The sequence below is a fragment of the Copadichromis virginalis genome, linkage group LG23, assembly GCF_057382275.1.
Source record: "Copadichromis virginalis isolate Kocher_CV1m ecotype Utaka linkage group LG23, C_Virginalis_male_GT1.1, whole genome shotgun sequence".
NCBI lineage: Eukaryota > Metazoa > Chordata > Actinopteri > Cichliformes > Cichlidae > Copadichromis > Copadichromis virginalis.
In genome coordinates, this window is record NC_140639.1 from 36,003,856 (window position 1) to 36,015,868 (window position 12,013).

Below are 12,013 nucleotides of genomic sequence, written 5' to 3' on the forward strand. Positions count from 1 at the left end.
ACAGCCTATTGTCTAAATTACTGAGCTAACAGAGCTACGTAAACAGAGCGAACATGAGAGCACCCGACTGCAGACGTCATTAATGCAGCGCAATGGAATAAACTCCCAATCTCTGTGAAAGTGATAAACTGTGTCCGGAACCAAGTTAAAATACGAAAAAAATCTATTCAATAATAATAGTGATGCAGTTTAGCCTTTTTTATGGCGTTATTTTTGTGCCACTATTCTGAGTGCACGTAAAAAAAAGTTTGCACAAAATTCATTGTTGAGTGCAAAAAATGTATATATTATCCATACACACACAATAGGAGCCCCACTCGCTCAGTTTTTGCATTTGCGCTTGTTCGCAATGTGTTGCTTGCGCTCTCAACATTTCTGCCCGTGCGCACTCAACTCTTTCTGTACACCGTTATATTTGTGCCACAAAACCAGCCAATCACAGACTTGGATGCAAAAAAAATCTGATTGGCTGCTTTGGTCTCCAATCTGCTTGAAATGACAAAATGCAATATCCCAGAATCCATTTCATCCAAAACTCAAATGAGGCAGTGACAGAGGAACACAGAGTGGCAGAGTTTGAAATATTACTCTTTCTGGGTCACAAAATAAACTTTTAAGATATTTTCATTCGAGAATGTTGCTGTGTAAACTTCAAATATCTGCTTGATTTATCAAGACATCACATAAGGGCTCTAACGTTTTCGGAGATGCCTGTTACCCACCAGCTGACCGCATAGCTGGACTGGCCATTAGGCATACTTTTTTATTTTTATGTTTGCTTGTTTTTGTAACGGTATAAACAACGAAAGGTGGTGGATTAACCAATTTAGCTAGAATTTAAAAAAAGACACAAAGCTGGAGTTATTCTGTGTTTTTGCTGCACAAATGCCTCTTCTTCTCTCATTCTCTCCCCCTCCCTCTCCTGTTGCTACTTCAATCATGAAACCGATCAATGATCAGCTGATATGCTTTTCTGCCACAAGTCCCGTGTCTCTTGTTTGTTTATCACCCACTTTGCGACAGAAAGAGGAAACCAGCGGATGTTGCGCTAAACAACAGCAGCAAGCTTGATAAGCTGTTGTTAGAATTTATTTAATATTACTTTCTAGTATCAGCTGTTTGCTGGAGCCACAGCTGTAAAAACTGCTGGTCATGATATCAGTTTGGATATGTGGTGAGAGGGAAACATGAAGGTGATACAAATCATACATATATACCAACAAGACAGTGTACATCACTGTGACAACAGTGTTTGTTTTAGTTCAAAGGCTTTATGGTTTTTCCTATAATACCTGGTGGTGTAGTCAGCTATTTTTTGTCAGTCCAGCCTTATATATTATGTTTAACCCGAGTAGGGTTTGAAAACGATGTGCCACGCCTTTTGCAAATATGTGATGTCTTGTTAATCGAGCAGATATTTGAAGTTTACACAGCACCATTCTCGAATGAAAATATCTTAAAAGTTTATTTTGTGACCCAGAAAGAGTAATATTTCAAACTCCGCCACTCTGTGTTCCTCTGGCACTGCCTCATTTGAGTTTTGGACGAAATGGATTCTGGGATATTGCATTTCGTCATTTCAAGCTGATTGGAGACCAAAGCAGCCAATCAGATTTTTTTTGCATCCAAGTCTGTGATTGGCTGGTTTTGTAGCACAAATATAACGGTGTTGAGCGCGCACGGGCAGAAATGTTGAGAGCGCAAGCAACACATTGCGAACAAGCACAAATGCAAAAACTGAGCAAGTGGGGCTCCTATTGTGTGTGTGTGTGTATGGATAATAGCAAACACTGAAATACATTTTTGTACTCACCAATGAATTTTGTTCACTCAAATTTAGCTTTTCTTGGCTCAAAATAAATTTCTCCTCAAAATGCAACACATTGACCTGCCATTTTTTTTTTAATGTGCGCTCAATTTTTTTTTACGTGCGCTCAGAATAGTGGCAGAAAAATAACGCCAAATTTTTTTCGCTCAGCCGAGCCTCTCTGTTGCTGTTTTGAGCAGCCCGTGTCAGTCACCTCTTTCACATGTCACTCACTCATCCACTCATGCACTGTGGTCTCATAAGGAAACTCAGCTTTTTGATATAAACTTTTCCCTTCTTCCTGAATACAAATATTTTTTTAAAGTATTTGTTCGAAATAAGTATTCGTAAAAAAAACCCACGTTATTTGTGCCCCTCCGAATACTGTATTCGGGTTCAGCTCCACCCCTAATTTGACCACAGTTAATTTGCATGAATGTTGATTTTCGATGTGCTGCTTGGATATGATGCTTAGCAATAGTGGTGACTCTTAAAGCTAGTCAGTGAGAACCCGGTGAGAATTGATAACAAATTTGAAACTGGTAATGGCTTCAGCACCCCTGCACCTTGCCCACTTGGATGTTAAAGGTGAGTAAGCAGCACACTCAAGGACATTTAAATCTGTTAACAGTATTGTCCTATGTCTGTTTCTCCGTCTTTGACCTCAGGAGCACCATGTTTTTGGCCCGAAAGGGAGACATACAGTAAAGACAACCCTGCGCTACCAATAGATTACTACCTATTGCTTGCATGACATGTGTGATAAATAAATAATAAATTCATGGTAACAGAAGTGGTAAAGGTATTAAGTCTGTGAAAGAACAGTCAAAAATCTGTCTTAACACATTAATAATGGTGAAGACAAAAACATTCTTTGGAATTTGATTATTAAGCTGTTAGCTAAGCAAGCACCCCATAATATGAGCAATCCACTTACCAGTCACTTCAGTCGTTTACACCTTGCTGGAACAGTGTTACACTCCGTCTTACCTTCAGAACTGCCCTAATTCCTTGTGATTGAAAAGATTCCTCAGGGTGTTTGGTCCATATTGACACAGTAGATGGTGGAAGCTGTCATGGTCCGCGGCCCGGCGTCCGGGGTGCTGCTGGGATGTCCACGCCCACGAGCGTGGCTGCTAACCCCACACCTGCATCCCATCCCAGGCGATCACCAGGTGGACTATTTAATCCTGCCCTACCTGCTGCCCCACGCCAGTCCGTAGTCGCCTCTCAGCGATCACAACTCGGCGTGTTTTTTTCGAGCCACCTGCCTGTCCACCTGTCCGCCTGGGATTCGGTTCACATTCAGCTTCGCCGTCTCGACCCCTTTTGGAGCTCCACCCCCCTCTGGTTCACTCGGCCCGGCTATCACCCCTCTCACAGCCCCGCTCTCGGCGTTCCCTGTGCGGTCCCTCGGTTTCGTCTGGTTTCACCCGTTGTTTTTCTGGCTACCCTCACGGGACACCTTTAGTTTCAATAAAAATTACTTTCTTTATTCGCTCATACCCTCGTGTGTGTGTTCTGCTACTGGGTCCTGCCTGCGCTCGGAACTTCGGTTCATGACAGTACGGACTGGCCAGTATGGACCCAGCAGATCCACTCCGCTCCGCTATTAATAAACAGGGCGCTATCCTCGGTCGCCACGATCAGCAGCTCCAGTCTCTCCAAGACCGTTGTCAAGAGCTCAGTGACACTCAGAATAAATTACAAACTAGGCCGTCCGACCCCGTGCACCGCGGCGTGTCGCCTCCGCCGCTGGAACCCTTCCACGGGGAGCTAGACCTGTGTGGGGGGTTCCTTTTCCAGTGCTCCTTATTTTTCAGTCGCACGCCTGACGCGTTCCCCACGGATACTGCTAAGATCTCCCACTTCGTGGGATTGTTACGGGGGCGTGCTCTAGCATGGGCTGAAGCCTACTTAAGTTCTCACCCCATTCGTGATTGCGATTACGATGACTTCCTGGAGGAGTTCCAGGCTACGTTTGCCCCTCCGGTATCGGAGGACGATGCCGCGCAGAAGTTGCTGGGGCTCCGTCAGGGGCGGCGCAGTATTGCGGAGTACCTAGTTGAATTCCGTACTCGAGCGGTCGCCGTGGGTTGGCCCGATTCGGCTCTTCGTGGGGTTTTTTTACGGTCGTTAAATGACCAGATGAAGGACCAACTGGCTTTTCACGAGGAGACCAGATCCTTTGATGAATTGGCCTCCCTCTCCCGTAGGATTGACAGACGCTTGCGGGAGAGGGATGCCGAGCGGCGATCTAAACCTATGGGCTCCGTATTGCGCCCCGGGTTTCGCGTTTCTCCGCCCCCGCCCCCAGCTGCGTGTGCGCGCTCTCCGTCGCCGCCCCCGCCTGAACCCATGCAGATCGGACGCTCTCGGCTTTCTCCGGAGGAGAGGGAACGCCGATTTCGGGCTGGAGAATGTCTGTACTGTGGGAGGCCCGGTCACCGCATCGCTGTTTGCCCGGTCCGCCCAAACGACCCGGCCCACCGGTGAGTCCGGGGATACGGGTGGGCAGCACTCTAAGCACTACTAGACCCCGATTGTTACTGTCCGTTACTATCGTGACTTCTAATCAGACGTTTACATGCCCCGCGTTAGTGGACTCCGGGGCGGAACAGAACCTTATGGATGAGAAGCTGGCTAAGAGGCTAGCTGTGTCTCTTACTCCACTCGAACCGCCCATCCCTGCGTCTACATTAAACAACCAAGTGTTTGCATACATAACTCACCAAACCGCGCCTGTACGGTTAATCACATCAGGTAACCACCAAGAGCAGCTGTCCTTTTTCACTTTTCCTGCTCCTGACACCCCGCTTATCCTAGGCTACCCCTGGTTACAGAGACATAACCCACACATAGATTGGGCCGGAAAAAGTATCGCGAGCTGGAGTGTGTTTTGTCTGGCGAACTGCCTGAGGTCAGCCGTTCCCTCCGCCTCAACGGAACGGAGGCCCGCCCCGCCACCCGCGCCGGACCTCTCTTCCGTGCCCCCCGACTATCACGATCTCCAACAGGTGTTCAGTAAAGATGAGGCGCTCTCACTCCCGCCTCACCGTCCATATGACTGTGCTATCGATCTGCTCCCGGGAGCTTCGCTGCCCTCTAGCAGATTATACAACCTGTCTCGCCCCGAAAGAGAAACCATGGAGAATTACATCCAGGAGTCACTAACTGCAGGACGTATTAGGCCGTCATCCTCTCCCGTGGCTGCGGGTTTTTTCTTCGTGGGAAAGAAAGACGGGACGCTCCGCCCGTGCATCGATTACAGGGGGCTGAATGACGTCACCGTCAAAAACAAATATCCCCTCCCACTCATTAGTTCTATTTTTAACTCACTCCAGGGAGCTACGGTCTTCACCAAACTAGATCTGCGGAACGCCTACCACCTGGTACGGATACGTGAAGGCGACGAGTGGAAGACCGCCTTCAATACCCCGCTAGGGCATTTTGAATATCTAGTGATGCCGTTCGGGTTAACGAACGCCCCGGCGGTTTTTCAAGCCCTAGTCAACGACGTGTTACGGGATTTCCTGAACGTGTTTGTTTTTGTTTACCTGGATGATATTTTGATTTTCTCCAAGACGCTCGAGGACCATCGCATCCATGTGAGGAGCGTGCTACAACGGCTGCTCGAAAATAGACTGTACGTAAAAGCGGAAAAGTGTGAGTTCCACGCCTCATCCGTTTCCTTCTTGGGCTACATCCTCGCTGGTGGGCAGGTGAAGACCGACCCGGTGAAGATCAAAGCAATATTGGAATGGCCGGTTCCGGAGACACGAAAGAAGCTTCAGAGCTTCTTGGGGTTTGCGAATTTTTATCGCCGTTTCATTCGAAACTACAGCCAGGTGGCCGCGCCTCTCACCCAACTCACCTCACCCAAGGTGTCTTTCACATGGTCCCCTGAGGCCCACGCAGCCTTCGCTAAATTGAAGCGATTATTCACGTCCACACCCATTCTGACCCATCCTGACTCTTCTAAACAGTTTGTTGTTGAGGTCGACGCATCTGATGCGGGAGTCGGGGCGGTTCTTTCCCAGCGGTCTGGGCCCCTGAACAAACTCCGGCCGTGCGCCTTTTTCTCACGCCGACTCACCCCCGCAGAAAGGAATTACGACATCGGCGACAGGGAACTCCTAGCGGTAAAACTCGCATTGGAGGAATGGCGTCACTGGCTGGAGGGGACCGAACAGCCCTTCGTTATATGGACAGATCATAAAAATCTACTGTACCTTAGAACCGCCAAGAGGTTAAATCCCCGTCAAGCTCGCTGGTCCCTATTCTTCGCCCGTTTCAACTTCACACTCTCCTATCGTCCCGGGTCACGAAACATCAAACCCGATGCGCTCTCCCGTCTGTATTCCCCCGACAGCGAGGCGCCCCTCCCCGCCACCATCCTGCCTGCCTCCTGCGTGGTGGGTGCTCTCACCTGGGAGATTGAGGAGACCATTCGCCAAGCGCTCCCGGGGGACCCTGACCCAGGGACCGGACCGCCGGGACGGCGCTTCGTTCCCGCCGCCGCCCGGGGAGCAGTCATCCACTGGATCCACACAGCACGATTCGCGTGCCACCCGGGCGTGAGCAGAACGGCGCGCCTCCTCAGCAGACACTTCTGGTGGAAATCGCTACTACGGGACGTGAGGGACTACGTGTCTGCCTGTGCCGTCTGCGCTCGTAATAAACCATCCACGAAACATCCCATGGGCCAGCTCCACCCACTCACTACTCCCCACCGGCCCTGGTCTCACATCTCGCTCGACTTTGTTACCGGTCTCCCCACCTCTTCTGGAAAATGTGTCATCCTCACCGTTGTGGATCGGTTTTCTAAGGCCGCCCACTTCGTCCCGCTAGCCAAGCTGCCCTCGGCTGCTGAGACTGCCCAAGCGTTAGTCACGGAAGTCTTCAGGCTCCACGGAATTCCCCTAGACATTGTCTCCGATCGCGGTCCCCAGTTCACCTCACAAGTGTGGAGGACCTTCTGCTCCATTCTCGGCGCCAAGGTCAGTTTGAGTTCCGGTTTCCACCCGCAATCCAATGGGCAAACTGAACGCCTTAATCAGGAGCTGGAGACTATGCTGAGGTGCGTAGCCAGTCAAAACCCCTCCTCCTGGGTTACTTACCTGCCCTGGGTGGAGTACGCCCACAATACTCACACCTCGTCCTCCACCGGCTTCTCTCCTTTCGAAGCGTCCCTCGGGTATCAGCCTCCGCTCTTCCCGGAAGAGGACCTGTCCCTCTCCGTCCCGTCGGCCCCTCATCACCTCCGGCGCTGCCAACGTGTGTGGCGCTGCGCTCGCCGCGCCCTCCTGCGCGCAAAGGAACGACAGGCGCACTACGCCGATCGTCGCCGCACCCCAGCCCCTGACTACCAGCCGGGACAGAAGGTTTGGTTGGCTGCTGGGAACATCCCGCTCCGGGGCACGTCCCGCAAACTGGCTCCCCGTTTCATCGGGCCGTACGAAGTGGACCGAGTCATCAACCCGGTGGCAGTCAGGCTCCGGCTTCCGGCCTCTCGGCGTGTGCATCCCACGTTCCATGTATCTCAACTTAAGCCGGTCCGCCTCAGCCCCCTGTGCCCTCCTTCCGAGCCCCCTCCTCCCGCCCGGCTCGTCGGCGGCCATCCGGCCTATGCGGTCCGGCGGATCCTGGATGCGCGCCGGCGCGGGCGCGGCTGGCAGTATCTTGTGGATTGGGAGGGGTACGGCCCCGAGGACCGCCTCTGGGTCCCGCGCTCCTTCATTCTGGACCCTCGTCTCATCTCTGCTTTCCGTGCTTCTCTCCGCAGGCGGGGTCCCGGCCGGTCGCCTGGGGGCGACCCTTGAGGGGGGGGTACTGTCATGGTCCGCGGCCCGGCGTCCGGGGTGCTGCTGGGATGTCCACGCCCACGAGCGTGGCTGCTAACCCCACACCTGCATCCCATCCCAGGCGATCACCAGGTGGACTATTTAATCCTGCCCTACCTGCTGCCCCACGCCAGTCCGTAGTCGCCTCTCAGCGATCACAACTCGGCGTGTTTTTTTCGAGCCACCTGCCTGTCCACCTGTCCGCCTGGGATTCGGTTCACATTCAGCTTCGCCGTCTCGACCCCTTTTGGAGCTCCACCCCCCTCTGGTTCACTCGGCCCGGCTATCACCCCTCTCACAGCCCCGCTCTCGGCGTTCCCTGTGCGGTCCCTCGGTTTCGTCTGGTTTCACCCGTTGTTTTTCTGGCTACCCTCACGGGACACCTTTAGTTTCAATAAAAATTACTTTCTTTATTCGCTCATACCCTCGTGTGTGTGTTCTGCTACTGGGTCCTGCCTGCGCTCGGAACTTCGGTTCATGACAGAAGCAGCCATAAGAAGATGACTACATTGTGGCCATAAAAAGATGAACACAGTACTCAGGTTTGCTCTGGCAGTTGAGTGATCCTAAATTTGTACCAAGGGACACAAAGTGGCAAAGGCACTATGGATCCATACTTTCATGTTTATGTCTAATTCTGACACTACCATCCAAACGTTAGAGCAGATCAATCAAGATTTATCAGACCAGTCAATGTTTTTTCCAGTCTTTGTTGTCCAATTTTGGCGAGCCCATGTGAAATTTAGCCTTTGTATCCTGTTTTAATTGACCAGAGTAGCACCGGGTGTGGTCCCCAAACCCAGTTCTGAGGCTGGGTTTGGGGATGTTCTGCATTGTTACATTGTGTTTTGATATTTGAGCTACTGTTTTCTTTTAATTCCAACAGTTTTCACAGACACGATTATCCTTATATTTTCTTCACATATTAAGATTTTGAAGTGGGTGTAAAATGTACAGCTTTTACGAGCTCACATAAATCAAGCATTATTACAGATTAAACCACTTCTTCATGCTTTTCATTGTGCTGACTGTTTTTCTATTCATTTTTTAAAAATGGTTTTGCAGGTTGGACTGTTCCTTGGAAAAAATAAGCTCTCTAGATGTGTCATTTTATGTTCTAGTTCAGTATTATAAGAATTACAATACGGTGATAATTAGTTTTAATACTTAAATACTTTTAAAGTGTTTTTGTCTGAATATTTTTTATATAATTTTACTTAATTAACCTTTAAATACAAATGTTTCGCAGCATTTACCGGTGCATGTTTACATGCATAAAGAATCCAGATCCTTCCTCAACCACATATCTATACATTTCTATGAAGTTCATCTTTGTAATATAAAACAGGACTGAAGCTGAAAAAACAGTGACTGAAAACTTTATTTTGCAGAGCAGAATATTAATATAATGACAATCATAAGCTAGATGTGCTTTCCATAGGTCTACCTGAGATTGAGCGTTTTTGTGTTCGTGTTAAAAATATAGAAAATAATTTAAAATTGTAAATTGTAAAATTGAATTTCTTCTTTTGTGTAATGTAAATTATACGGAAGAGTATTTTATATGTTTTGTGTCTTTGCCTTACATTCACAAAAAGTAAAAAAGAAAAACTTAAATATAGTTTTGACAATACATCATGCAAAGCAGAATGGCTTTCAATTCCTCCTGTGTATGGCTTTGTTTACAGCATGCAGGGAGCGACATGGAGCAGACTCTCATTCATCTGCTTGTCTTTTCTTACTGAAAAGAAAGAAAATTACAATCACGGCAATGCTCAGTCAATAAAAAAGACCTTTAACCTCTAGCATTTGCCAAATCAGCCATGATGATTTGATGTTACCTTTCCCCTGAAGGCTTGGAGGTCATGACCCAGAGTAAATATTCCTTGGCGGCCATGGAATCCAGTACCTTGTTCACATCGCTGGTGAAGCTTCCATCTACGTGCCTCTTGCTGAATGTTTCACCCCATCTTTCCATTTCAGATCTGAGTATGTACACAGGCACACAATGTAAACACTGCCCCCTAATGGTCAGTAACCCCACAGTACGGAAACCTGACAATTTAGCTGTAAAATTTGATCTGCACTGGAGAAATCATCAGTTTTTCATATGATTATTTTCATCATAAGTGAAAAGATTGTTCTGGTGTAATCATTTCCTAACTGCTTCATTGTCTCTTTGCATGGTTCATGTCTCATTGCACAGTGTGAGTAAGATATGATCAACACAGTGGAAAAGTTCAAGTGATTTATTTTGGCACAATCACAAGAAACACTAAGGGAAAAAAGCAGTGGAAAGGGGGAAAAAGGTTGAAGAAGCAAGAAGAATCAGCTGATTAGCTCGAGTTCTCTGTTTTGCTCTCCCCATCATGGTGGAATCAGACACAAGCAGGCCATTTTAGAAGGTTTGGGTATTGTAGGAGGAGATACACGTGAAGAAAAGAAGGGCGGCCTACTCTCTTCGGACTTGTCCAGACTTGAGGTTGGCAACAAAGTCTTTGATTGCCTGGTCTTTGAGGAAGGAGCTTACATCACTGGTGAAGGTGCCATCTGCATGTCGCTTCTCGCCAGCACTAAAAAACACAGACACGGACCACTTGATATGTCTTTTTTATACTAATGGAACATATGAGTCAATTATAAAGGCGCTTTCTTATTTGAGGTACCTTATATTTACACTCTAGTGCTTTTAAATGTAAGATTTTACATTTACAAGTATAAAAGATCAACTCACTAAAGACTGGCTCTGAATTCCTCACAAAATGTGTGGCTTGCTGGGCACATGTGTCAGATGCTTTGGAAATAACCTGTTTAAGGCCAATGGACAGGCAAATAGAGAAATACTTCTTTTTATTATTATTCTTATGACCCCTCTGATATATCTGCAGAGGCTTTAGAAGGGCCAGGCCCCTAGTTTGAGAGCCAAAATGCATATAAATACATGAGATGTTAGGCTGCTTTTCTTGCATACTCCTTTACTGCTGCTACTTTAAGCACTATGTTGTATTACGTGTTTCACTTGTACAATTGAACACTACTCTGCTAGTATCCTTGGCTACTTTAAAAGATCAGTTCTAGTGTCTTTTATCACAAATTTCACACTGTTTTCACACTGACCCGCTCCTCTTGTTGTTCATCAGCCACCGAACAAAGTCCTGTGCTTTCCTGTCCTCCAGATATTTACTGTAGTCATTTGAGAAAGTTCCCTCTGAATGTCTCTTCATGCTCGACAACTCCACAGGCTCATCATTTAATGTGTTGTCTGATTCAAAACTGCAAGGAAGAGCAAAGTAGGTACCACTGAAGTGTTTTCCATAGCATATCATATTTCTACATATCTATATAAATCTCTAGGAACACTAGGAGTATAAAAAAGAGAAGTAAAAGAAAGGGGAACCGAAAGGAAGCACTTTGTTCTTAAACTTAGCATTGTCATATATAGTACATGTATCCTTTGTCCTTCCCTTTAATCCTACATTATGTATCACTTGTTTCAGGGTCACACTAAAAAGTTAATCAACCATAGGTTCTATGAGTCAGTATCAGGTCATGTAGGAATTTACACTACAATAAAAACAGTTTTTAATTGCATTTCAGCATAATCTTTAAAGCTTTTTCTTGTTTTTTAATTCAGTTGGAGAGACTTTTTCTCATACGGAAAATATCTTCTAAAATATCTTTTAATTTCTTTTTGACGTATTTTATAGTTGACCTAGCTCTGAATTATGTTTCAATAGGCTCAGGATACTGGGGAGCTTCCCATAATGCACTAAGCATTTCTTTTCCCTCTCTGTTTTTTATACACCCCTACTGTTTAATCACTGTAGGGTCTTTACCTTACAGTATAACTATTGTTGTGAATCTGTGCTATATAGATCAAATTGAATGGAATTGTTCTTGTGATTTAGTCACAAGAGTAACACAAGGGTGCTAAAAACAGCTTTATCTTAAAGAAGCGTTTCGTTGTACCTTAAGCTGTCATCAGCATCATGCAGAGGAACCTGCCAACTGCTCTGGACAAAGCCGAGGACCAGGAGGATGCCAGCCAGGGAGTGAATGCTTTTCATGGTGGTGACCTGTAACAGGGGACAACACACACAAAAAAGAAATAAAACATTCAACCAAACAAAGAAACATTTCCCCCACCCAGAAAAAAAAACCAAGAAAAAAGAACTTGACGGCTAAAAGTAAAATACCTTCTCCACTGCAACAAGATACAACTCACCTTTTCTTCTTTCTTTCCAAACACCCGCTGTTAGTTCCACTGCTTATTGCTGGTGTCTGCATCTAACCACCCTCTCTCACTTTGCAGCCTTATATATTGAAAGAAGAGCTGCATAGGTGGGTCTTTTTTCCCACTCTT

At 47.1% G+C, this 12,013-nt stretch overlaps 1 protein-coding gene across 2 annotated transcripts; it reads right to left on the bottom strand.

The window, feature by feature from the left end:
- Positions 1-9,013: 9,013 nt before the first annotated feature.
- On the bottom strand, positions 9,014-11,944 carry LOC146681497 (glucagon-1-like). 2 transcript variants are annotated; one of them, XM_085448149.1, is made up of 5 exons: positions 11,620-11,726; positions 10,768-10,923; positions 10,107-10,223; positions 9,492-9,635; positions 9,014-9,391 (listed from the first exon to the last, which is right to left on the bottom strand). In XM_085448149.1, exons 1-5 carry the CDS (start codon positions 11,715-11,717, stop codon positions 9,367-9,369), a joined length of 540 nt encoding a protein of 179 aa, XP_085304275.1. In that variant the 5' UTR covers positions 11,718-11,726; the 3' UTR covers positions 9,014-9,366. The 2 variants fall into 2 exon arrangements, with proteins under 2 accessions (XP_085304275.1, XP_085304274.1); XM_085448148.1 differs by lacking the exons at positions 9,014-9,391; positions 9,492-9,635 and adding an exon at positions 11,876-11,944 and having other exon boundaries at positions 9,884-10,223.
- Positions 11,945-12,013: the final 69 nt, after the last annotated feature.